This window comes from Macrotis lagotis, chromosome 1 (genome assembly GCF_037893015.1).
Source record: "Macrotis lagotis isolate mMagLag1 chromosome 1, bilby.v1.9.chrom.fasta, whole genome shotgun sequence".
Classification (NCBI taxonomy): domain Eukaryota; kingdom Metazoa; phylum Chordata; class Mammalia; order Peramelemorphia; family Peramelidae; genus Macrotis; species Macrotis lagotis.
This window is the reverse complement of record NC_133658.1, coordinates 611436188-611461920: the sequence shown is the minus strand read 5'-3', so window position 1 is coordinate 611461920 and position 25733 is coordinate 611436188. Positions and strand designations below refer to the sequence as shown.

Sequence of the window (25733 nt, the reverse complement as noted above, 5' to 3'; positions counted from 1 at the left end):
AACATCTGCCCTGGAAAGACTCTCTCCAGGTTATCCTGTCTATGTATATTTTTGTACAGTTGTTTCCATGTTGTCTCTCTACTAGTTTGTGAGTTCCTTGAAAGCATGGAGTATCTTCTTGCCTTTTTTTTGTATTTCCACCACAGAGACTGGTACATAGCAGGTACTTAAGAAATGCCTATTGACTCATTGGGCAGTTAACCCAAACTATTATCCCTGTTCAGTAGGATTTCGTGGTTCTTCTTAATAACTAACACATTTCCCTAACACATTCTTTCTTCAACCTCACTTGTTGGAGGAGAGGTCCAGCTCCTTTGCAAGCTTTCTTTTTCCCCATTTTTTGCTTCTTCTATGAAAAGGGGTGGCTGGATTAAAATAATATGGAGGGAAAGGGGGAGGGCCATCAGCAGATAGAAGTAGAAGAACACAGCCTTAAGGAATGGATTTGGGAACTTGACAGATTTGATGTACCAAAACAGCCCCATTTACAAATTGGCAGATCTAGAGAAAAGAAAAATCCCCAGCTAAGGCTTAAGAATGCAGTCAATTACAAAAACACTTTTATTGAGGTGTTTTTATTTATTTATTCCATTTAAGGTTTATATTCTTCCTCCCAAAGGGATTTGAGGCTCTTAGGCCTGTCCTGAGATGAGAAAAAATGAATACCAAAAAATTACCATTACTTTTCACTTTATTTTTATGGATATATTTTACTTTAACTTCTGTCCAGAGACAGTAGCCTTTGAATATATAACAACCAAAGACAGATAACTCAAGCAAAAATAATGAAAAATGAACTCAAAACCCACTCTCCCCTATATCACCAAAATGATTAAACTGAACATTTTTTAAATGGTTGCAAATCATTACCCTCTGTGTCTCCTCTCATTCCCAAGGAAGGCCTGGTTTGTTTTTATTTTCTCCCAGGTTTTCATGATACACTTACATACTGGTTTTCTCTATTCAGTGTAGTTAGGAAATTATTAATTTTTTTCTGCAATGACTTTCCTTCAGTGCCCTCTGAGTACTGATTCAAAGACCTTAACTCTAAGAGCAGAATCATTCCCAAAATTGTGAACCCCAGGTGCTGCTACGAGAGCTAGAAAGACATATCAGGCATAGTCTCCTTTCCTTTGTCATCAGAACATTTGTAGATTGGGGATTACTTAAGGGCTAAAAGACAAAGTGTTAGGGACAGACAGTCAAGGCTCCAAGTGTTCAGGGGAAGCAGATCCCTTCCAACAGGGTGGTTAAGAGTTTACAAAGTGCTTTCCTCACAATAATCCTATGATGTTTGGCAAACCCCTGAAGGACAACTCTCTGATGCTGTCCATTGAATGGGGAGAGAAAACTCCTTTTTGCAAGAGAGATTTATTTCTAGGAGATGGAGAAAAAGACATCAAATTAGTAGGTTATTGTCTTTCCTGAGTACTTCAGTTCCAGTTCCAGGTACAGAATTCCTGCAGGTGCTCTGAAGTGGAGAACTAGGCCTCTCCAGTCTACATTATTAGGCACTTTCCAAAGATCCTTCTGGCTTCCCCCTCTTCCCAGGATATTGCCAGTTGGAAGATCCTGTTATGCATGTTCCCAGGATTGGACCTTCATTGACCAGTTTCCCAATCTACAGACTATCCCCATTTTACAGATGAGAAAACTGTCTCAGTGATTTGCCCCAAATGACACAGCTAGTAAATGTCTGAGCTCAGGTCTTTAGAATTCATAATCAGTGGTACTTCCCATTCTTCATTCCACCTCAGAAAGAGTTAATGGGTGTATGTGGGGGGGGGGGGGATAGGAAGACACATACACCCATTAAGTTAAGTAGATGGGTCTTTTTAAAACATAAAAGTAATGGTAAATAAATCTAGAAAGACCATAAGTTTTAGAGCTAGAAGGCATCTTAGAAATCATTTTGTTGGATGGCTAGGTGGCAGTGGATAGAGCACCTCCTTGGAGTCAGGAGTACCTGGGTTCAAATCCGACCTCAGACACTTAATAATTACCTAGCTGTGTGGCCTTGGGCAAGCCACTTAACCCCATTGCCTTGAAAAAAAATGTAAAAAAAAAATCATTTTGTTCAATTATTTTATAGATAGATAAAGAAACTGAGGCTTGCATTGGTATCAATGAGTACCATGAAACAAAGGTAATCTCCAAGCCAATACGCCACAACATATAGATTGGGACTATACTATAAAAGTTTGAATACAAGGCTAAGTTTGTACCTCATTCTGACCAAGATTTGGAAGAGAAGATAAACTGTTGGCATACACAGAAACAGGGTAGAGTGTAAGGATGTGACTAAGGATGTGTCTGTTTTTAAAAATGCTTGTCCCATGGCCACAGATTCTATTTCAGCAGGGACAGAGGAGAATGTGACCACTGAAATCACCTGGCAGGTGACACTTCAGCAGCAGAGTCAGATTGAGGGGCTTGTTTCTCAAATGTCTCTTCTTCAGTGAAAATGAGACATCATTATCATCCACACTTCAGAGCAGGGGTTTTTAACCTTGAGTTCATGAACTTTTTTTATACTTAAAAATTAATTGTTTTAAAAAATATTTAAAAAATTTTTGATCACTATTTCAGTATAATTGATTTTCTTTATAATCCTATGTAATTTATTTAATAGCTGTATACCATTCTGAGAAGATGTAAATAGGCTTCACCACATTACTAAGGAGGCCCAAGACACAAAGTTAAAAACCTTAGCTTTGGAGTGAGGTTGGGGGTGGGGGCGGGGTGTTCTGGCTCCCAATCCTAGTTATTTGGCCCTAGTTTTCTGCTTAGGGTTTTCTTGGGGTAATTTCAAGCTCAGGATCCTCACCATAAAACAACAATAATAGCACCGAAATACTTCCATTATCTGGTAGTCTTAGCTAAACAACCCAAATATAAACAAATAAAAAAAGGTCTCTGCTTTAAGCAACCCAAATAGATGCCAAAAAGTCCCTGCATGAAAGCTCTTGATTGACTCATAGGGGAACCATGAAAGACTCTGCTAAAGCTGTTTACTCTGAATTTACACAGAATTCTAACAAGGGTGAAGATCTCATTTCTAATTTTCCATTAGATTACCAGCAGCAAATTAGGAGAAGGGGAGTTACTCAAGGCAGGCATGCTAATAGATGACAGTGAAGGAACTACATGTACCAAGAATATTCAATCACCAGATCCATACACCTCGGTGGTTCCAGAGAAGATTCCTTATTGCAAGATAGGATGACCACTGCTGTTCACTCTGTCATCAAGAAAAGGTTACAGTATATTCAGCATGCTTTCTTTTAGAAGTATATAATAAATTTTAGACCAGGAAAGTTCAGAAGTTGTGAGCTGCAGGTGGGTGTCCATACTGGAGAGTGAGCCTTTTAGAGTAGAGAGAAAGAATTACTGGAATGGCTGAGAACTGGTCTTAAATCAGGAAAAACAGTAGGTTAAACCTTCTGACCAGCCAGTATTAGGATTGACCCCTTGTGTAATCATTGTACTATCAAGTCTGAGAGGTAGATGATAACCCAGTGTGGAGGAGAGGAGAGGAGGGGGCAGAAAGGGGAAGGGATCAGAGAGGAGAGCAAGGAAAGGGAAATGAGAGAAAATGTATCATGTTTCCAAAAGATTTCTATCAAAAATGAATAAAATGAAATTGACTGAATGCTTGAAGGAATGCTTTCATATACTTCAGTTACTTGAGGGGGAAGAATCACTTAGGTGGAATTCCAAAGAAGCCAGTTAAGTGAAAAGTCATGGTAATAATGCTGTGTTCCTTTTAACTGCCTTGCAAATAGGAGGTAGGCAGAATAGTATGATTATCTCCATTTTATAGATGAAGAAACTGAGGTACAGAGAAGGTAAATTACTTGCCCGAGATCCCAAGATTAATAAGAAATTGCCTTTGTATTTCTATAACAAGTGTTTTGTACATCAAAGACCCCTGATAAACTGGTCAGACTGGATAAGATTGAACTGGAACAATTAACAAGCATTTCCTAAATGCCTACTATATACTAGCACTAGGGATACAAGGAATGAAATAATCCTTTTCTCAAAAAGTTTACATCCTAATGGTTGAGGAAGATTCTAAATTCTGAGAAGATAAATGTTTTAATAATTTTTTGAAATCTTTTTTTGTTGCCTAACCCTACACACACACACACACACACACACACACACACACACACACACACACAGAGTAATGATTACTAAATTGAACCAAAGTCTCTTGGTTTCCCAGCCTGGTGTTTTATGCTCTTTTACACTAGGACATGCCACCCCCATGATTTTTATAATGTAGTTTTTTGTTGTTGTAAATGTTATTGGTGCTTTCTGTCTTTATTACAAATCTTTCATTATTGTTAACCTTTACATTAGTATGTTCCTCATAAAGAATGTTTACACTTTACTTTTCTATATATCTGTTTATATATTTGTTCTGAATTTTTTCTATTTATCATTTCTTATATATTTCCATCATATTCATGCACTCCAATTTATGTGATCATACTCTGGTCAGTGGACACCCACTTTGTACTTTGGTTTATTTGTGGTCCTGTCATAAATATTTTGTTTGTTTTCAAACAACTCTCAATCAGCCCATATATTTGGGATATATGCCCAAAATGGGATCTCTGGTTGAAATATATATTTTGGGGGGGGGTTAGGTTTTTGCAAGGCAAATGGGGTTAAATGGTTTGCCCAAGGCCACACAGCTAGGTAATTATTAAGTGTCTGAGACTGGATTTGAACCCAGGTACTTCTGACTCCAGGGCCGGTGCTTTATCCACTAGCCACCTAGCTGCCCCTATATATTGTTTTTTAAAGTTTATGTAGAAACACCCTCCTTATGGGACTATCTGTACTTATCAGCCATTGGCCACAAATTAGGGAGGGTCAGAGAAGCTTAAAACCTACTTGATTTTACTTGTGCTCAAAGGGAGTCACTTCTTCTGCAGATTTTCTGTGGTGTTTTACATCTACTCACTGGCCTTATCCTAACCCCACCCCCCCACCCCCAAGCTTCCTCTGACCCAGTATAATCTGCAGGCTGTCTCTCAGAGGTCACACATTCTTTTAAATTTTAGCCCAAGCCAAATAGAAACCAGTCTCTGTGATCCTTGAAATCTCTTCCAACTCAGAATGGAAGACTATGAAATCATTGTTCAGATCACCTACAGCTTTGGCTCATCCATTCCCAGCACTCCTGTTAGTTTGACTGAGAGTTGAGTGAATTGTTAACTGTGACACAGGACAAAGGGGTGGGAGCCAAAGGACATTTCAAGTCATCAGAAGAGAGAGACAGGCTTGCAGCATGTCGAGTGTGGAGTTAGAGTTACCAACATAACCAAGCACAAGAACTCTCAGCTGCCTTGTGTTAACTGTATTCAGACTCAAATAAGGAGGAACTCTTCATTCAGCTCTATTATGCAGGATATATATTCTCTGGCAATATATGCAATTGGATACCTCCCCCTGCCCTCATCACATGAATTTGTTTGGACATCATCCTATCTCCTGTGGAGTTCAAAATCCAGAAGTAGATATCCACAAGTCAGAGGAATTGATATAATGGATTCTTAGAGATCTTTGCAAGTCATCCAATCAAATTCCTTACTTTTATAGGTAATTTTAGGCACAAAGGAATAACAATAATATTTACCTAGGTCTTTAAATTTTTCAAAGTGCTTTACACATATTTTCATATTTAAGCCTCATAACATCTCTGAGGTAGGTGGCATGCTTATGTATAAACTGACGCTTAGTGATTTGTCCATGGTCACATCACTAATAAGTAGGACAGGGTAGGGGACAGGTGTTTGATGTTCAAATCCAAGTCTTTATGACTCCCAGATTCTATCCACAATGCTATATGTCTACTGAGAGCCTAGCTCAATGTTGGCATTGAGGAGTAGAAGAGGTAGGAATAGCAAGAGAAGTTTAAGACTTGGACTCTGCCCTCCGGAATCTGGGAAAACAGCATACAAAAATAAAATAGATAACAACCAAATACTAATCTGGTTCAGAAAAGTGTGGACTAGAAGAGTCTGGGAAGGCCTCTGATTTGAAATAGATATAATCTGGACCAAGAGGAGAGTTCTACACCCAATCATTGACATTGGCTTTTGTTGTTCATTAATCTAGATGAGGCCAAAAATCTTTTAATTTTCTTGGAAACATAGAATGTGACATGGATGTAACTTGAGAGATTATCTCAGCTACAATTACCATCTTTGCAGATGAGCAAGCAATGGCCCAGAGAGTTGAAGTCACATACTCAACTAATTAGAAGAGCAAGGACAACTACTCAGACTTCCAGACTTTACATTTCTACCAGGTCACTCTGTCTTTTTCAGGAAGTCATTCTCCATATAAGAAGTGTTCAAAAACAGCCCAGAATAACACCTCCCAGGGCTAATTAGGCCTTGTGATTTTATTCTTACAGTTATGTTTGTCAGATGAAAAATCTTATTTTTTGATTCATGCAAGCTTTAGGGTTTTCTGTTTATCATTTCTTATTATATTATATTCATGTACTCCAATTTATTTGATCATTCTTTGATCAGTAGACACACTTTGTACTTCTGGTTTATTTGCTTTCTTGAAGGATGCACATACTATTTTTTTTTTTTTTTGGTTCATAGGATCACAGAATCTCCTGAGTTAGAAAGAACCAGAGACCTTCTAGTCTTTATGACATCCCCAACAAGTGACTCCAGCTTTTGTCAAAAGACTTCTAAGAAGGGAGAAACTAAAGGCAGCAATCTGTTGTAGGGAAAAAATGATGACTTTAGAGTTAGACTTGAGTTCAAATTTTGCTTCAGATATTTACCTATATGACCTTGGGTAAGTCAGTCAACTTTTTTGAACATCAGTTTCCTCATTTATAAAATGAATGGATTAAAAACCTTCCTTTCATTTCTAAATTTGTGATGCTATAAGAGTTTGCCTATATTAAAACTAAATCTCTCTGAAATTTTCATCTACTGCTCCTGGTTCTACCAAATGAGGCTAGGAAGAACAAATCTTTTCCATATCAGGGATTAGACCCAATATGTTAACATTAATGTCAGCTTGGAAGATAGTTGCCAGTGGAATGCCTTAGGATTCTTCCCTGGTGCTATTAATGTAATTTTTTATCAGTGACTAGGGAATAAAATCATGGATAACATACTTATTGGAAATGTAGGTGGGGGGGGAAGTGAGATACACACTTGAGATGACAGAATCCCAAAAGATCTTGATTGACTAAAACACTGTGCTGATAATGATAAATAATAAGGATAAATTCCATTCACTATACCATAGTATCTACTGAGAGCCTAGCCATATGTTGGCATTGAGAAGTATTCCTTGATTCAGAAGAATCAACTTTACTGAGCTCTTTCAAGATCCAGTTGAAATATTGCCTCCTTGAAGCTTTCTGCTAATTCTTCTAATCGAACTTACACCTTCTCAGAACCTGTATAGAATTGTGTTTGTTCCTTTCATATGGCATTGTATCACACTCTACTGGTATTCGGTGATGATTCTGGGAAAGTTTGTGGGAAGACGTAGGATTAAAATCTTGTCCCTTGGATATCTTAGGTTATCTTCATTTACCTAAACTTTTTTGAACATTTTTTAAAAGATTTTATTTATTTTGAGTTTTATAATTTTTCCCCTCATCTTACTTCCCCCCCCCCCCCCACAGAAGGCAATCTGTCAGTCTTTACATTGTTTCCATGGTATACATTGATCCAAATTGAGTGTGATGAGAGAGAAATCATCCTTAAGGAAGAAATATAAAGTATAAGAGATGGCAAGATCAGACAATAAGATATCATTTTTTTTTCTAAATTTAAGATAATAGTCCCTGGTCTTTGTCCAAACTCCACAGTTGTTTCCTCTGGATACAGATGGTTTTCTCCATTGCAGAGAGCCCCAAATTGTCCCTGATTGTTGCACTGATGGAATGAGCAAGTCCATCAAGGTTGATCATCACCCCCATATCGCTGTTAGGGTATACAGTGTTTTTTTGGTTCTGCTCATCTCACTCAGCATCAGTTCATGCAAATCCCTCCAGACTTCCCTGAATTTCCATCCCTCCTGGTTTCTAATAGAACAATAGTGTTCCATGACATACGCATACCACAGGTTGCTATGCCATTCCCCAATTGAAGGACATTTACTTAATTTCCAATTCTTTGCCACCACAAACAGGGCTGCTATGAATATTTTTGTACAAGTGATATTTTTACCCTTTTTCATCATCTCTTCAGGGTACAGACCCAGTAGTGGTATTGCTGAATCAAAGGGTATGCATAATTTTGTTGTTCTTTGGGTATATGAACATTTTTTTAAAACAAGATTTGCTTCTGAGCTATTCCCTCAGACTGTATCCTTGTATCTCTAGACACTGGACAGGGCTAATCCAATACATTATAGACTGGTGAATTTTAAGAGAACTGGAAAACTCAAGTATTTCTTCACTGGTCTACCACAGGTCCAGTAAGCAACTGGTAAATTCTACCACCAGTAACTAAAGTCTCTTAGGAGAAATATTGCCTTCAAACTTTCCCCATAAAATTCTGGTGGAACATACACAGCCATTTACATACAGTGTGAATAAATTAATTAAAATACTATACTTGAGAGTTTCTTCATATGTAAGATAGGAAGAAGAAAAATGGCTAATCACTCCAGTGTCTCTGCCAAGAATACTACAAATGGGGTGGCAAAGAATTGTACATGATTGAACAACAACAGCATACTTAAGAGAAATGAGGGCAGTATTAGGATTAGGGGGTGAAGTGAAAACCACAATTAAAAGCAAAAAGTGTGAAGGAGAGAGGTAAGAAAGTACAGAAGGAGAAACTTGGATAACCTCAAACTTTTGCTGATAGACAGTTCCTCCTTGGGAACTTTGAAACTCTTGATGAATCATTTAGGGTAGAGGAAGGATAACTTTCTGGAGAAATAACTCATGAGGTAGGATAGTCCTCACTGAGTGATGTCTTCTCTCTCATTCTACTTGGCGGCAGAAGCACAGACTGAATTCATTTTTGCCTAGGAAGTGATCGATCTTCACTCCTTCGTTCCTCTCTTGGGGCTGGGGGACTCACTCCAGACCTCCTTCTCCATCCATTTTTCAGTAGCCTCCTCACCCTGGAAGATCCTTCCTCTGATTGTTTCCTCTGGGCTCTCTGGTTTAAGGAAATGTCATCAGACCAGCCACATTCACTCTTTCATTTCTCATTCTTCAGATTTTCTCCTCCAGCTTCCTTTTATGTTTTACCATCCCCCAAATAGAATATAAGCTTCTTAAAGGCAGAGACTGTCTTTTCCCCCCTCCTATTTGTATAATTCTTGACTTGACTTGAATGCTGAACCAGAAGGAACCAGAGAATATTTTTTTGCAGACAAGAATAGTATGTTCATAGGATCATAGAATGTTTGATTTGTTCTTCTTGAAAGTATTTACTTGTTAAGAAAAAAAAGAATTTCTATTTGACAGTGAGGAATAAGGGAATTGGTGGGTAATGACAGAGGCAAATTATAAAAGGAAAGAAAATGTATCAATTAAAACATTAAAATATGCAGGAAAAAATTTCAAGAGACATAATTACAGCAAGTATGCTATTACTGTCACATTGAAAAAACTATATGAAATTATCTGTATTTTGAAATGTTCATATTTGTGGATGATTAGTTAAGTTCATAATTTAAAAAGAAATTTTTAAGAAGAAAACTGAAAGAATCCTTCCCTAAGAACAAAGCCAGATGGAGATGGATAAGTAGATAGGTATTATTGTTTCATTTTCTACAAATGGGGAAACCATAACTTAGAGAGGTCATTAGTGTCTAATAAGCTAGTTATCAACAGGCAACAAAGGCAGGATTTGAACTCTAGCCTTCAGCCTGCAAGTCCAGTGTTTTTTCCATCTCAACCAAGTTTCTTTCCCTTTACTTTTTCTTTCTTTTCACCAATTCTCCTTAGGTTGCTTCCTTTCTACTTCCAATCAAGTACAATTCTCTTCTCACTCCCTTAATAAAAACCCATCCTCAGGATCTTTTACTTGAGGCATGGAGGCATGAAAGTGAGACAAAGAAGGAACCAATGAAACATAAATTTAGAGCTGGAAGAGATCCTAGAATCCAAAGCTCTCCTTTTTCAGACAAGGAAACAGATCCATGGGGGTGAAGTGGTCAAGCCTTAGGTGACAAAGAGAGTAAATGACAGAGCTGGGGTTCAGTTCAGGTCCTTTGACTGTAAAGCCAAGGCTCTTTCTGCTGCCCCCCCCCCCAACCATACACATACAGATCATCATCTCAAGGCAGTCTAAATGGAAGGGTAGAGGCTAAATTACACAGCCCTAGGGCCATGACCAGGAGCTTGGACAATGATATTCTTAGGTGGTGTCACCCCAAACTCTGATTTATATTTCACCAGGAAGGTAGAAAGCCCTGAGATCATGGAAAGGGGACTACTAAACTTGGAAAAGTTGCTTTACTCTAGGACTTTTTGTCTTGTAAAATGAAGAGGTCATCCTGGATGATATCCGAGGTTCCATTACAGATCAGATTCCATAACCTTGAAGGGTGTGTGTGTGTGTGTGTGTGTGTGTGTGTGTGTTTGTGTATATGTTAGAGACAGACCTGGGGAAAAGGAAAGGACAGCAGGTACAATATATATATAGACATGTGTGTGAAAAAGAGATGACCATTAAATACAATAGGTGATAAGACTGACTTGGGAATCCTCAGATCAGGCTCTAAACTGAGCACTGCCCCTAACTTGCTAGGACATTTTTTATCATCAAGAGTTCCTTTTTCTAGTTCAGTTGCCCAGATGGGATCATATAATGAGCTATTTTCAACAAACATTTTAAGGACAGATTTTATACATGTCTAGGGAGACAAGATCACCTTATAATGAACAACTAAGAGAGAAGATGGGTGGGTGTCATAGATAAATTTCATTAACTTAATTTTTCTCAGGTATGACCTTGACCTCAAAATGTACAGTTTTGTTTATTATCAAGTCTATTATTCATTCTAAAACTTCTTAACCCCTGTTATTTTTATGAGACATTATATTCCTTGTGGGTCTGTATTTCCATAACTTTACTTAGTAAACAGAATCAGACTTCATTAAGCATCACTACCCCTAACACTCACACACACTCAAAAACAAAACCCACAACAAATCTTTCAAGCTGAAGGTATAAAATTCTGGAATTTCCCAAATAAATTCTTAATTTATTTCTCTATATCCCTTCATGAATTTGGGATGATAGCTTGAAATAGATGATGAAGTGTTAAGGAAGGGAGAGTTGACTAAAACAGCTTGTTTTTCATTTCAGCTGAAAGGATGTCTGGAGACATGAACAAACCCCTTATTTCCCATCAGTTTTTGGACAGCAACCCCAATCTCATACAGATTTCCAGCCAGACCCAGCCCGTGGGCATCCTGGGCAGTGGGGACTTTGCTCGGTCTTTGGCTACACGCCTGGTGGGCTCAGGTTTTGATGTTATTGTTGGGAGCCGTAACCCAAAAAGAACAGCAGGGTTGTTCCCTGCTGCAGTCCAAGTAACCTTCCAAAAAGAGGCCGTGATTACACCTGAAATAATCTTTGTGGCCATGTACCGGGAGCACTTCTCTACGCTTTGTGGCTTGAGTGACCTGCTGGTGGGCAAGATCCTAGTGGATGTGAGCAACAGCACGGAACAGGAGCACCTCCAGCAGCGAGAGTCCAATGCTGAATACCTTGCGTCCCTCTTCCCTACCTGCACAGTTGTCAAGGCCTTCAACGTCCTCTCTGCCTGGGCCCTGCAGGCTGGCCCCAGAGAGGGGAGCAAACAGGTAAGCTTGTGAGAGGAAGATAAAGGATACCTGTACCCTCCTATAAGGGATATAGAAATAGGAGACACAGGTTACACTGTGAGATAAGATCGACCAGAGACTAATGTAACAATATATAATAAATTACTAATTGAGAAAAGCTAGGAACATGGAAGAAAGAAAAAGTAGAATAGGATTTAAAGTGGGTAGAGTAAGATTACTAAGTAGAGTAAGATTTGGCTAAGTAGAAGGGAGGGAGGGATAACATTCCCAAGCAGGGGGAATATTGTCAACAATAATCATGACACATTTATAAAGCATTTACTTTGTGTCATGGATACAAATCTGAAAAAAGACTGCTCTTGTCCTCTAGAAATGTCATTTTAATAGACAGCTTACACAAAAGGAAGCTAAAATCAGGCAGGAGAGTGGGGGAAAAGAGACTTGATGCTGGGGGTATGGTGGAGGGCTTAAAGAAGTCCCACAGTAGTGCAGCCAGGTGGGAAATGCCATGTCTGTCTTGAGGCCTCCTCTTGGACAGAGCTTGGGGGTTTGGCTTTGCCCTCCAGAGAGTCTGAGGACAGTGATGAGGTGTGAGGACCAAGGCTGATGGGACCAGAGGCTGGAAGCTGGGGTGCTCATTGGCTCTGTGTGTGTGTGTGTGTGTGTGTGTGTGTGTGTGTGTGTGTGTGTGTGACATGTTCCCATAGGAGAGGAATGGGGGTGAAGCTTCCCAGGCAGAATGCCCTGCTGGGATCACTGGCACGACCGTGCTTTGGTGGGCAGCACGAAGCTAATGAAATTGATCCTCCTGGCACCATCTGTCATTCAGAAGAGAAACTGAAAGTATAGAGTCCAAATTCCAAACGGAAAATTGCAGAGACACTTTTTATAGCTAGTGGACTCCAGAGGCACGCTTGCCAAGTATCTGGGGCAGTGAAAGAGTGGGGGACTAAGAGACACTGTAATTCTTTTATGAACTCCTCAGCCCTGGAAAACCACTTGAGAAGATGTTATGTGTATGATTAATGAAGTGATGGAACACTATTCTAAACTAACCCTAATTGCAATGTCTATACAACATGCTATATAGGTTAGCTAGGTGGCTTAGTGGATGGAATACCAGACTTGGAATCAGGAAGACTCATCGTCCTGACTTCAAATCTGGCCTCAGACACTTATTAGTTGTGTAACCTTGGGCAAGTCATCCAACTGGTTTACCTCAGTTTCCTCACCTGTAAAATGAGCTGGAAAAGAAAATGGTAGCCAAGAAAATCCCAACTGAGGTCACAGAGAACACAACTGGAAAATGACTAGTTTCAGTTTAATTCCTAGTGATTAGGGACAGAATCCCCTGATGACGGTTATCCTTTATTCTCAAAGAAAACCATGACATCAGGGAGGTGATACCATGACAAGCACCTGATTTGGATTTGAGTGAGGGGATGCTGTGCTAAGTCATCAGCCTAACTTTCTCCTCCAGAACCATCTGGATCCAGTGGCCAGATATGAATCAGGAAAATTGGAGATGACCCTAGATGCAAGGCAGTCAGGGTTAAGTGACTTGACCAAGGTCACACAGCTAGTAAGCATTACGTTCCTGAGCCTGGATTCAAACTCCTATGCTCTATCCACTGTGCCACAGAATCTCCATAATTAATTAATAACCTGGCACTATGTTAAGTACTAGAGATACAAGCGATAAAGGAATGTCTTTGACTTCAAGGAACTTATATTCAAACAAGAGAAGATAACCTATGAAAGGTAACTGAAAGGGCGAGATGGGGAAAAAGAACTCCCTCTGGGGGTCTTGGTGAAGTCTAGAGAATTAAGGATGCCTGGTCTGGGTTCTTCCCCCAGAATAGTGGTTCTGGGAGGAATTCACAAAAGGGAGAAAGGGGCCACAGAGATGCAGGGAAAAGGGAGCCAATGTATGCTGGCAAGTGAAGACCCTGTGTAGCCAGAGGCCTGGAAGCAGCATGGTGGACAGGAAAGGCAGTAGTAATAGCTGAGGTATTAATGGATGGTGATGCTCTTTGAGAAGTATAAAATTTTGTTCAAATGTAAGTGGTTATCACCAAGGCTCTCCCTTAAAAAATGACCTCACCAAAGGGGTGGAAGCAGGGAGCAGGGCTGAGCTGCTAGGCCCAATTAAACTAAGTGATCTATAAGATCCCTCCTGGCTCTCTACCTTTCTAAGATATAATGATCCTTTCGTGAGCTTGTTTCATGACATTCATTTCCTTTAGGTGCTAATCTCTGGAAATCATCCTGAAGCAAAACGTAAGGTCTCCGAGATAGCCCGAGCCATGGGCTTCAGTTCAGTCGACATGGGGTCACTGGTGGCTGCCAGGGAGATTGAGGCCATCCCTCTGCGGCTCCTCCCTGAGTGGAAGATTCCAACCATCTTGGGCCTGGGACTCTTGATCTTCTTCTACATTTATAACTTCATCCGGGATGTGCTATATCCATATATCCAGGAGCACAAAAACTACTTCTATAAACTCCCCATCTTCGTGGTCAACACCACTTTGCCCTGTGTGGCTTATGTCATGTTATCCCTGGTGTATTTACCTGGGGTCCTGGCCAGCTTCTTGCAGCTTCATCGGGGCACAAAATACCGCCGATTTCCCGACTGGCTCGACCACTGGCTCCAGCACCGCAAACAGATTGGCCTCCTCAGTTTTTTCTGCGCTTCTTTGCATGCTGTCTACAGCTTCTGCCGACCCATGCTCCGTTCTCATCGCTACCAGCTTATCAATAATGCTGTCAAGCAGGTATTCTCTCCTGGAGTCCCAAGACATTGGAAAACTGTGATATCCTGGGGTGGGGGTGGGGGAGAACAGATAAGTATTTGACCTAAAATCCAGAAACCTCCTTGGTTTTATAAGTTCTGGCATGTTTATTTCTGGGTCAGACCCCTTTAGTCATGTAAGAAGAAAAAGAAAAACATACAAAACACTAATGTGGAATCAGGAGAACAATATTCTAATCCTAGTTCTGTCCCTAAATAGCTACTGGACCTTGGTTTCCTTGGGGGAATACATCTAGGGATTGGATTAAATTTTCTCTAAGGATGTCTCCAGTTTCAACATTCTGGGCATTAAATAGTGACATCAACAACATCATTTTTCTTTCTTTTTTATTTATTTATTTTTCCAACTACATTCAAAGATAATTTTCAACAACCATTTTTGGTGAGGTTGTGCATTTAACATTTTTCTCCCTCCCTTCCCACCACCCTCCTCTGGCAGAAAGCAATCTTAAATTGACTAAACATGTATAACTATGTTAACTATATATCCATATTAATCATGTTGTGAAAAAAGAAACTCAAAAATTTAAAATGAGAGTTTAAAATTTTTTCTAAAAAGAAAAAATGAGAGGGGGGAAAGAATATATGACAACTTTTAAAAATTGAAGATAATAATCTTTGGTCTGCATTTAAACTCCATAGTTCTTTCTCTGAATATGGATGGTATTTTCCATCACAAATCTATAACTTTTTTTTTATTATATATTTTGTTTTCCAATTGTATACAATTGTAGTTTCTACCAATCACTTTTTAAAATTTCATTTAAGGCAATGGGGTTAAGTGACTTGCCCAAGGCCACACAGCTAGGTAATTATTAAGTGTCTGAGGCTGGATTTGAACTCAGGTACTCCTGACTCCAGGGCCAGTGCTCTATCCACTCCACCACCAAGCTGCCCCACCAATCATTTTTTTGCAAGGTTTTGAATTTTCCAATCCCCCCCCACACACAGCGGGGTAGTCTGATAGTCTTTACATTTGTTTCCATGATATGGATATATCAAAACTGAATGTTATATCATTTTTCATTGAAGTTTAACCTATTTGTTGTACATAATCAAAGACAGCAGTACTCTCAAATTCTTTAGTGGCCCCACACTGCTTTGTACAGTCATAGCTACAGGTAAGCTCATGCATTTGACGCCATTTTTCACTCCCCAAAACCCTCCTACAAGATTTGGGTAACTTTATATAGTAACTGAGCAAAGGCTCCTCAAGCCATTAAGGGTATCCTTCCACAGGGTTTGGGATATTCAGATACTTTTTTTGTTGACAGGCAGCATGGAATAGTGGATATAGGGCCAACCTTGTAACTTTTTTCTTCCTCCCTCTCCATCCCCTACTCTAGAGATCACTACCATTAGACACAAATGCACACACATGTGAGTGTGTACATATGCCAGTTCTTTTTTCTGAATTATTGCACCTTTTTTATGCATCTGACTATAGCACCAGGAAAAGAAAACCATTTCAAAAGAAATCATTTAACCTTTCCCTTGCAAATCATCTCTTCCCACTAGATGCATATTTATCACCCAAAACAATATTTTGCTCTAAACATAAAAATGTTTCTGAAGAAATGGAGATATGCTTGGAATACTAGATTCTAATTAACTTTACTGTTTAATTACTGTTTACTTCTGTATATAAAAATGTTCTTTATTAAAATTGGGGGAGGGAGGAAGGAAACAGCTAAAAGCTCAGATTAATGAAAGGCAACTGGTTGACTGGGGCCTGAATTCTAATATGAATCTTCCCTCTATGCCACCCCAAACCTTCCTTTTAAAGTGAAAATATCAATGGGGAAAAAAATAGGTAAATTGCACATGAGAACTTTAATCAAAGTTCTAGTTTTCAACATCAGGTGGGTAATCTTAATATTACCCAGTTATGATTGCCTCTTAGATCTTGAAAGAACCAAAAAATTTCAAAATGGATTTAATTAGCATTATTAAAGTCCAGTAGATATGTTAACATGTTGGGTGTTAATAAGGAGAAAATCTGTATGCTTCTTTATGAGAAGTAACATTAGCTACACCTTTCTGGCTAATGTTGATTTTTTTAACAATGATATAGATATACAATTAGAAGATTGGGCTGAATAGGATATTAGGCATCATTCACCCAATTCCAGCAAATAAGGAAACTAAAATTCAGTGTGAAAAATGTCTTGTCCAAGGTCACATAACTAGTAGTGACAGAATTGGGACTAGAATCTAGACCTCCTAAATCTGTAAACCTTTACATGTTTAAAGGAAATTATAGCTGATGGGAATGATTATCTATATTGCAGGTGTGAAAGAATGATATATTCCTTTGGCATGTATATAATATCCTTTGGCTTACCACCTCAGGTGCTGTTGCTGGTGGCCATCCCAGAGCTGTAACTGAGAGAAGTATTTGTTCCTTCCCCTATTGCCAAGTCCATATTATTTATTTGGAATAACGAGGGCCATCTAGTTCAACCCTCTCAAGTTGACTTTTGTGTTGGCCTTTCAGGAAAATAACCTGAATAATGTGAACTGTTTGCACTGAAAGCATTTTCAAAACACTGAATTTTTTTTTTGAATCATAAGAGCTACAGTTATTTCTCAGAGGTCACAGCATATAATCATACATCTAATCACTTCTACATTTAACAATCTCTTAAATCCAAAAGCAAAACTCAGATTCTATCTCCACTCTAATTAATCCCATTTGGAAAGCTATCCAAGGAAGAATTCACATTCTCTCTTAGTGTTAGGTAGTCTTCTTTATATCTGTTCTAAATTCTGACCCATGCCTCCCTCTCACCCCACCCCTCACCTTGACAGCCTTTGAAGCTTTCTAGGTCTTGAGTGGAGAAACTATTCACTACTCACTCATCAATCTACCTTCAGCTGTTGATGACTATGTTTCTTGATTTTTTTTTTGTCTATGATAGGTTTGGGCAAACAAGAGCAATGAATGGAATGAGGAGGAAGTCTGGAGAATGGAGATTTATATCTCATTGGGAATCCTGGCCCTAGGCCTCATGTCACTGCTGGCCATCACCTCACTGCCTTCTATCTCAAACTCTCTCAACTGGAGGGAGTTCAGTTTTGTTCAGGTAAAAGAAACTCATTTCCTAAAAAGCATAGTCCGAGACTGTGTAGTCTAAGCTCTTGTCTCTGTCACAAACACATCTATTCCTTTTCTGTGATATGACTCAATTTTCCTAGTCTGTAAAAGATGGGCTAGCAAATAGTAGCTGCTCAGCATAGTAGATAGAACCCTAGGCCTGGAGTCAGGAACACCCAAGTTCAAATTTGGCCTCAGATACTAGATATATGACCCCTGGGCAAGTTACTTAATCTCTCGGTCAATTCTTTGACTATGAAATAGAGATATTATCATCTGCCTCCTAAGGTGGTTTTGAGGTATTAGTAAAGCAGTGCCTCTAACTTATCATTTCTGTGTCATGGTCTCTTCAGCAACCTGGCAAAAATTATGGACCCCTTCTGAGAATCATATTTTTAAATGCATAAAACAAAATACATTGGATTAGAAAGTAATTATTTTTTTGAGAAAAAAAAGAAAAAAATGTATTTCAGTTTGTGTTCAGTTACCATCAGCTTTGTTTCTGGAGTGAATCAGATTCTTTATCATATGTCCAAGTCAAAGAAGTTGCTTTTTCCCACAGTTGCTATTGTTAACTGTATTTCCCTCCATTCTATCCCCCCCCACTCCCATTTACTCTATTCTCTCTCCTTTCATTTTGTCCCTCCTCAAAAGTGTGTTGTATCTGACTACCTTCTCCCAATGATCTTCTCTCTCTTCTATCACCTACACCACCCCCTCCCTTCCCCCATCCCCTTCTCCTTTTTCCTCTAGGGTAGGATAGAGTTCTATGCCCTATTGAGTGTGTATGTTATTTCCTCTCTGAGCCACTTCCATTGAGAATGAAGGCTCACTCATTCCCCCTCACTTTACCCCCTTCCACTCCATTGCAAAAGTTTTTGACTCTTATGTGAAATAGCCCATTCTACCTTTCCTTTCCCTTTCTTCCAGGATTCTTTTCCACCCATTGATTCTATCTTTAAAGTCATACCATTATATTCAACTCCCTCCTGTGCCTTGTCTATCTATGCTCCTTCTAACTGGTCTAATAAATGAGAAGGTTCATATGAGTTATCAGTATTATCTTCCCATGCAGGAATATATGTAGTTTAACATTAAATCCATCATAATTTGTCCTTGCCATCCATTCTCTATACGCTTCACCTGAGTCCCAGACTATGAGATGAAACTTTCTTTTCAGCTCTGTTTCAATAGTAAAGTTTGAAGGTCCCCTATTTCATTTAATGTTTCTCTTTTCCCCTGAAAAAGGATGTTCAGTTTTGCTGAGTATTGATTCTCTTGTAATCCAAACTCTTTTGCCTTCTGGAATATCATATTCCAAGCCTTACAAGCCCTTAATGTAGATGCTGCCAAATCCTGTGTAATCATGACTAAGGCATCACAATATTTGAATTGTTTCTTTTTGACTGCTAATATTTTCTCTTTGACTTTGGAGTTCTGGAATTTGGCTACAATATTTCTCACGAGTTTTTTTTTGGGGTGGGGGATTTCTTTTTAGGAGGTGATCAGTGGATTTCCGCATTTTCTATTTTACCCTCTGCTTCTAGGATATCAGGGCAATTTTCCTGGATTTAAAAATGAAGTCTAGAGTCTTTTCCTGGCTTTAAAGTGGCCCAATAATTTTTAAATTGTCTCTCCTGGATCTGTTTTCTAGGTCAGCTATTTTTTCAATGAGATATTTCACATTTTCTTTTAGTTTTCCATTCTTTTGGTTTTGTTGTATTGTTTCTTGATTTCTAAAAGTCATCAGCTTCCCTTAGCTCTATTTTACATATGAAGGAGTTGTTTTCTTCAGAGCACAGGAAAGCAAATAGTAAGATGGCAATTATAAAAAAAAAATTTAAACAAATTTGAGATTCCAGGACCAGGGCTCTATCCACTGCACCACCTAGCTTCCCCAAGCTTATAGTTTTTAGTAAGAATATTCTCCCTGGGCTTTGAATCCCCTTACAAATATTGTCATTATCATCCAGAAATAAGGGATAACAAGTTAAATGATGTTGCAGTGGTACCCACAAAATGTTAAAAGCCTGAAAAAGTCTTCAGTATATTGGGTAGGTGATGTGTGCTAAATTTAATGCCAGGGAGGTACATGAATCATACAACATAGATTGTAGCCTGCACCATTAAAGGTAAGCCTTCTATGAGATCCATCAAATATGCTTCCTTGTTCTCCACCTGTAAACTACTTTACACTTTACCAAAAAATTTTCCTCAACAATCATATGAATCAGGTAGTACAAAGTACTATTATCCCCATTTCACAAATGAGAAAAATGGTTCAACAGAAATTTGATTACTTAAGATCTCAGCTATCTAGGGGCAGCTAGGTGCCACAGTGGATAGAGCACCAGCCCTGGAGTTAGGAGTACCTGGGTTCAAATCCAGCCTCAGACACTTAATAATTACCTAGCTGTGTGGCCTTGGGCAAGCTACTCAACCCCATTTGCCTTGCAAAAAGCCTAAAAAAAAGAAAGATCTCAGCTATCTAGTGGTGAAAATAGCATTCAAATTCAGGTCCCTTTACTTGTCCAATATTCTTCCTATTACCCATGTAACACCTTATTACACCAGCATTAAAATGCTGATGTTTGGAATATTATATTGTACTCTTAATTGTTCCACTTGTCTCCCCAGCTAGACTGTAAGATTCCTTTTGACAGGGACCCTATCTTTCTTTGGATGGCATCCAAAATGTACTTTTCCAGAAATGAAATCTGTTATGTCATAGCAGGGCTGCAGTGGCACCACAAATACGATCATCACCTTAGTCAACAAATGTTATTTGGACATCTACTAGGTGGTAGAGACCTAAAGAATCAAAATAAGCAGTACCTAGTTAATAACTCAAAAACAAAATAAATTCAATGATTTAAAATTATTGCTAGAACTCCTCAACTTCTATATAGCAGACAAACAATTCACCTCCTCCTGCTTAGAATCTCTAGAAAGGTTCTTAGAACTGTGACACTTTAAAAATTGAGAAAAAATAATTTTATTTATCTAATCCTTTTCTCTCTGACCTGACTCCAGGATTTTCTGTTTCAGACCACAGTATCTTGTGGTACATGATTTATCCACAATTGAAATAAACAGCAGGTTCCTCCCCCAACAAAAAGTTGTTCCACTAAGCAGGAGTAGATTACATATCCTGGACTGTTGCTGCTGAAGAAAGCCAGAGGATTTGATTCTGTTGGCAAAAACCAGCTGCAGCTTCCAAGTTCTGCCTTATATTGTACATATTGAAAAGGAAGAATAATAAAATTTCAGCACTGTAGCAGGGAGAGATATTTTTGTAAGTTCAGGGTTTAAAAGTTTACCTTTTATTTTTAAGAACAAAAGATGAAAAAAAAAGATGAATGCCCTGCCTCTACTGAATTTTGACTTGAGATACAGGATCTGGGAACAAGCCCCTGGGCAATCCAAAATTACATAATGTTGTGTTAACCAAGAGCTAAAGAAACTGATATTAGTTTCAATTCCATTTATTTCCCCTGCCCATTCAAGGGTGCCACATAACAAAATGAAATATCCAGCAAGAGAAGAAAGCATGTCTAAAACATCTTTACATTTGCAAAGGAGTTTCCTCATGAATTCTTACATATTAGGCATTTCTGATAATTGTAGTCAGACAGACCTGATTTCAATCCTACAGTTTGAGTCATGTCCTCTTTATAACCCCATTTGGGGTTTTCTTAGTAAAGATACTAGAGCAATTTGCCATTTCCTTCTCCAGAACATGAGAAAATTGAGGCAAACAGGATTAAATGAATTTAAAGCTGAATTTGAACTCAGGAAGATGAGTCTTTATGACTCCAGGCTCTGCACTCTATCCACTACACCACCTAGTTTTCCACAACTCTTAAATTTAACTGTAGCTATGTTTATTTCCTCATCCACAAATTGAGGGGCCTCTGAGGAGTTCCCTTTCAGCTAAACATTTTATAATTCTTAATTTCTATTATCTCTCAGATGAAACTAAGATGCAAAGAAATTTGACAGAGGATTATATGTTTAAATATAAGAACCTGAGAAAAATATTCTGTCTCAACAAAATATCTTATTTTCTATTTAAAAAGGATATTTGAGGCTTGCTTCTTTCCAGGTGTTATGCTAGACACTGGCATGTCTAACAGTCTCTTCCCTCAAGGAACTTGCATTCCCATGGGGAAAACATGTACATGGAGATTATAAATGCATACACACACATAGAATCAATACAAAGTGAGTTTTTTTCTTATTGTTGTTGGGGGGAGGAAGGGGAGTGGCAAAACACTAACAATGTTGATAGAACAGCTAAGATTTCCTGCAGTAGAATAAATATGGACTCATTCTGGGTTAAGGAGAGGATAACACACAGAAAGATGGGCCTAGAAGCATACTAAACAGAGCAGTTATTCATTATTTCATCAATGCAAAGGACAGAAGCACTAGAAATGGAAAACTAATGATCTGTTTTCTTTTATTTCCCACTAGTCCACCCTTGGCTTCCTGGCCCTTGTTGTAGCTACCCTTCACACACTCACCTACGGCTGGACAAGAGCCTTTGAAGAGAGTAGTTATAAGTTTTACTTACCTCCCACCTTCACACTTACGCTGCTGGTGCCATGCATGGTTATCCTGGCCAGAGGGCTGTTTCTCTTGCCCTGTCTTCACCATCGACTGGCAAGAATCAGAAGAGGTTGGGAGAAGGAAACCACAGTCAAGTTTGTATTACCTACTGACTACCCCTACACTGAAAAAACAAGTCGCTTGTAAATCATGTGTTTTCTGTGGGGCATACCTGTGATACTTAATGCACTATGACTACCTTAGGGCTTTTTTTTTCTTAATTGTGCAATTTGATATAATTGTGGGTAAATATGAATATATGTTGATAAGTTTTGAATTCCTGGAAAGCTCCTTTATGCAGTAATATTGGAGATATGCATATATGTGTATATATGGAATTTATTAGAATTATCATATTTAGCCAAAACAAAAAGCCACTGAAATTTTGATATCTAGCTTTAAAAATTTCAGATGCTAGTTAAGACAATACTCTTGACCAGATCTGCAGTGAAGTACAAACATAGGCCTATTTGTTTGGATTAATATGGTTTATTCCCTTTTCCACACCCAAAGGCTTTACCAGAATTGAGTCATTAAAATAACATGCCTAAAGCACAGTTAAAACAATATTGTTAGCAGCGGTTCTCCCTGGTATGGCTTCAAATATTTAGGGTCAAAATTATAAACTAGTTAATGAACGTCTCATGCAGCATCAGCCATCAGAAAAAATGCTACTGACTCTTCATGTCCTCCTCCCCAGATGGTCCCCAGCTAATTACGGGATGCTGACAAAAGATGACTGTGGGTGAACAGGAAAGAACAGAAATGCCATCCTTTGCTCTAGGGGGGTTTGGGCCTGGAGCTGCTTACCTAATCCTCCCCTTGGCTGGAGAAGATTTCTTCCTGAAAGTCAGAAATCACCACTGGCAGCTGCAAATTGATTATCATGCAGAAGTGTGAAGTCTCTTCCTTACCAGAGCAGCAAATGAACACAGTCCTGAGTAGAAGCATAATTTCCTTTCTTTCCTTTAATTTTCCTTTGCCTTCTCACCTCTGAGAACATTATTTTGATTCTCTCCCAAGATATAAAAACACCCACCTAGAAACTCAGGTTGAGGTGGGGGGGGGGGGGAAGAGGTCCCAGCTTTGGAGTTAAGCCTTTTTTTTAAGGCCCTTGAGCTATTTTTCTCCACTATGTTGGTATACATATGTCAACATATACAAATATGTGTGTGTGTGTGTGTGTGTGTGTCTGTCTGAGATTCCACTAAGTGATCTGTGTTGCAGCTGTGCAGTGTTGCTGATTCTCCTAATGGGAAAATTATTTTTTTTAATTACTTATAGGGTGTTTTTTTTTTTTTTTGCCAGAACTCTAAATGTGAAGTGTTGCTGCCTAAAAAGTACAAGAGCTATACAGGTTCAGAACATTGCCCAGGGCTGTAGGATAATCATGTGCCATTTCTTATGGGTTGATATTAAAAAGCCCCTTCACATTACCTGTAGAGAAAAGGAAGGGGAAAAAAGTGGGTGATAAGGAGATTTCCCATCAGAAAAACATGACCTTTCAACATTGGGGGTGTGGGGGGGGGTCTATATTGGAAACCAAAAAAAAAAAAAAAATTCCACACACCGATGGGAAAGAGTTGGTCCCAGTATACTGCCTCAGTCTGTTGGGGCAAGTCCAAGTTTATGGCCTCTATGTAGGAAAGAAGTGGCTAAAGTGGAGAAGAAATCTGTTTAGTAAGAGAAATGGCACCATTTCTTATCTAGCCTGTGAAACAAGTAAGGCACTACCTTCCTTCACAGTAGTGTTTCATGGTTTCGTGTCTATGTAGTGCTTAGGAAATACTTAGGAAAAAGATAATTGAAGTGCAAAGTGACCTGATTAGACCAATGACCACGAAGAAATAGGAAGCCTGTGCAGTCACTTCGCAAATAAGAGAACAACTGCTAGTCCTAGATCAAGCAGTAGAAATCTGCCTCCAAATGACTTCCACTCTGGTGGATGTCAGGGAATGAAGAGGATTACTGAATGAAAAATTTTATCATTTGCTTGGGGTAGAACCATCACTTCCATGCTAATGGAGTATAGGGAAAACATGGAGATATTAAATCAATAATCCAAAAAACCTCATTAGACAGTGTTTTATGTTCTTTTAAAAGCAATTATTGACAAGTAACAGAATGATTTATACTTCTCCCTCCCCCATCACCTCTTGAAATAGGTGCTAATGAGCAGTGAAATGCCTAAAAGGTAAACAGTGGGAGGGAAACAAAAAAGCAAAGAACCTGGAAAATCCACAATTTAGATAATCATATTTTGAATAAGACTAGTTGTATGTTTAATCTTGTTCTCTATTGCAACTTTTCCCTACCTCACCAGAAAGCTGATTATATCATTGCCAAGACAGCAAATCACCTCAGTTACAGCCTCATCTTTCTATGTGCCTATAGGTAAAAATGTGCCTAAACAAGCTCTTGAAATCCTAAATGTCACAATATAAGGTTTACGTTTGAAATCTATGCTATTTAAAATCTATGTACTTTGTTTTTACTTTGTAGAAAACATTTAAGAATCAGTGATAATAAACAAAAATACTGATAAATGTGGGCTCCTTATTTCTCCTATTTGTGAGAAGACACTGATTATAGATTCTTAAATATTAACAGGAGGTTGGTCCCCCAATAGGATACAATATATAAAATATATATACTATATATATATATATATATATACATAAATACAATATATATACAATATATAAAAATATTTTGTCTTGAAACTATTTCTTGCAAAACTGGCACTAGACAAAATTAGTAAACCAAAACTAAAAGTAAAAAAGCAGTAATGAAAGAATGTTACTATTATCACCTTAAAGACTTTGCCTTGGAGGAGAGCTCAAGAGGTCATCTAATTCAGTAGTCACTAAATTAAGTACGGTGACAGTGCCCTATGGTCTGACCCCAATGGATATGTGATTCATTGGAAAGGTGGGAAAACAATCCACATTCTTGCCATGATAATGGATCTCAACTCCAAAACAGATTCCTTTCCCCTCAAGAATGCTTAATTTTGCTCCCAACTTCTCCCATCTCAGCTAAGTCCTTCAAGGCAATTATAAAGGCAATTAGACAAACTAGCAATTGCATAGGTGGTGTTGGTACAGTTCTTCCTGTCTCTGGTCTCTAGATCACCTGGGGACTTCAGTAGGGGCTGGTGCAAGGGTGGGCTCTTCTTGGGGTAGGGAAGACCTGAATTCAAATCTGCCCTCCGACACTAGATGTGTGACTGAAAGCTAGTCACTTAACTTCTGTCTGCCTCTATCTCAATTGTAAATTGGGAGTAAAAAGAGCACACATACCTCATGGTTGCTGTGAGGATCAAGTGAGATAATTATTAATTACAAAGCTTAGCACAGTACTGGCAGATAGGTGACTATCTGTTCCTTGTTCCC

The 25733-nt window shown here is 38.7% G+C and overlaps 2 protein-coding genes across 4 annotated transcripts in view; one reads left to right on the top strand and one right to left on the bottom strand.

The window, feature by feature from the left end:
• Positions 1 to 24909, top strand: part of STEAP3 (STEAP3 metalloreductase) — a 58858-nt gene extending 33949 nt beyond the window's left edge. For all 3 annotated transcript variants that reach the window (XM_074214998.1, XM_074215000.1, XM_074214999.1), the window contains exons 2-5: positions 11337 to 11836; positions 14065 to 14592; positions 17552 to 17716; positions 22204 to 24909. In XM_074214998.1, coding sequence (XP_074071099.1) covers positions 11337 to 11836; positions 14065 to 14592; positions 17552 to 17716; positions 22204 to 22485 — 1475 coding nt within the window. In that variant the 3' untranslated portion in view covers positions 22486 to 24909. The remainder of the gene's footprint in view (positions 1 to 11336; positions 11837 to 14064; positions 14593 to 17551; positions 17717 to 22203) is intronic.
• Positions 1 to 25733, bottom strand: part of C1H2orf76 (chromosome 1 C2orf76 homolog) — a 127378-nt gene that overhangs the window by 27676 nt on the left and 73969 nt on the right. The gene's annotated exons all lie outside the window — the stretch shown is intronic.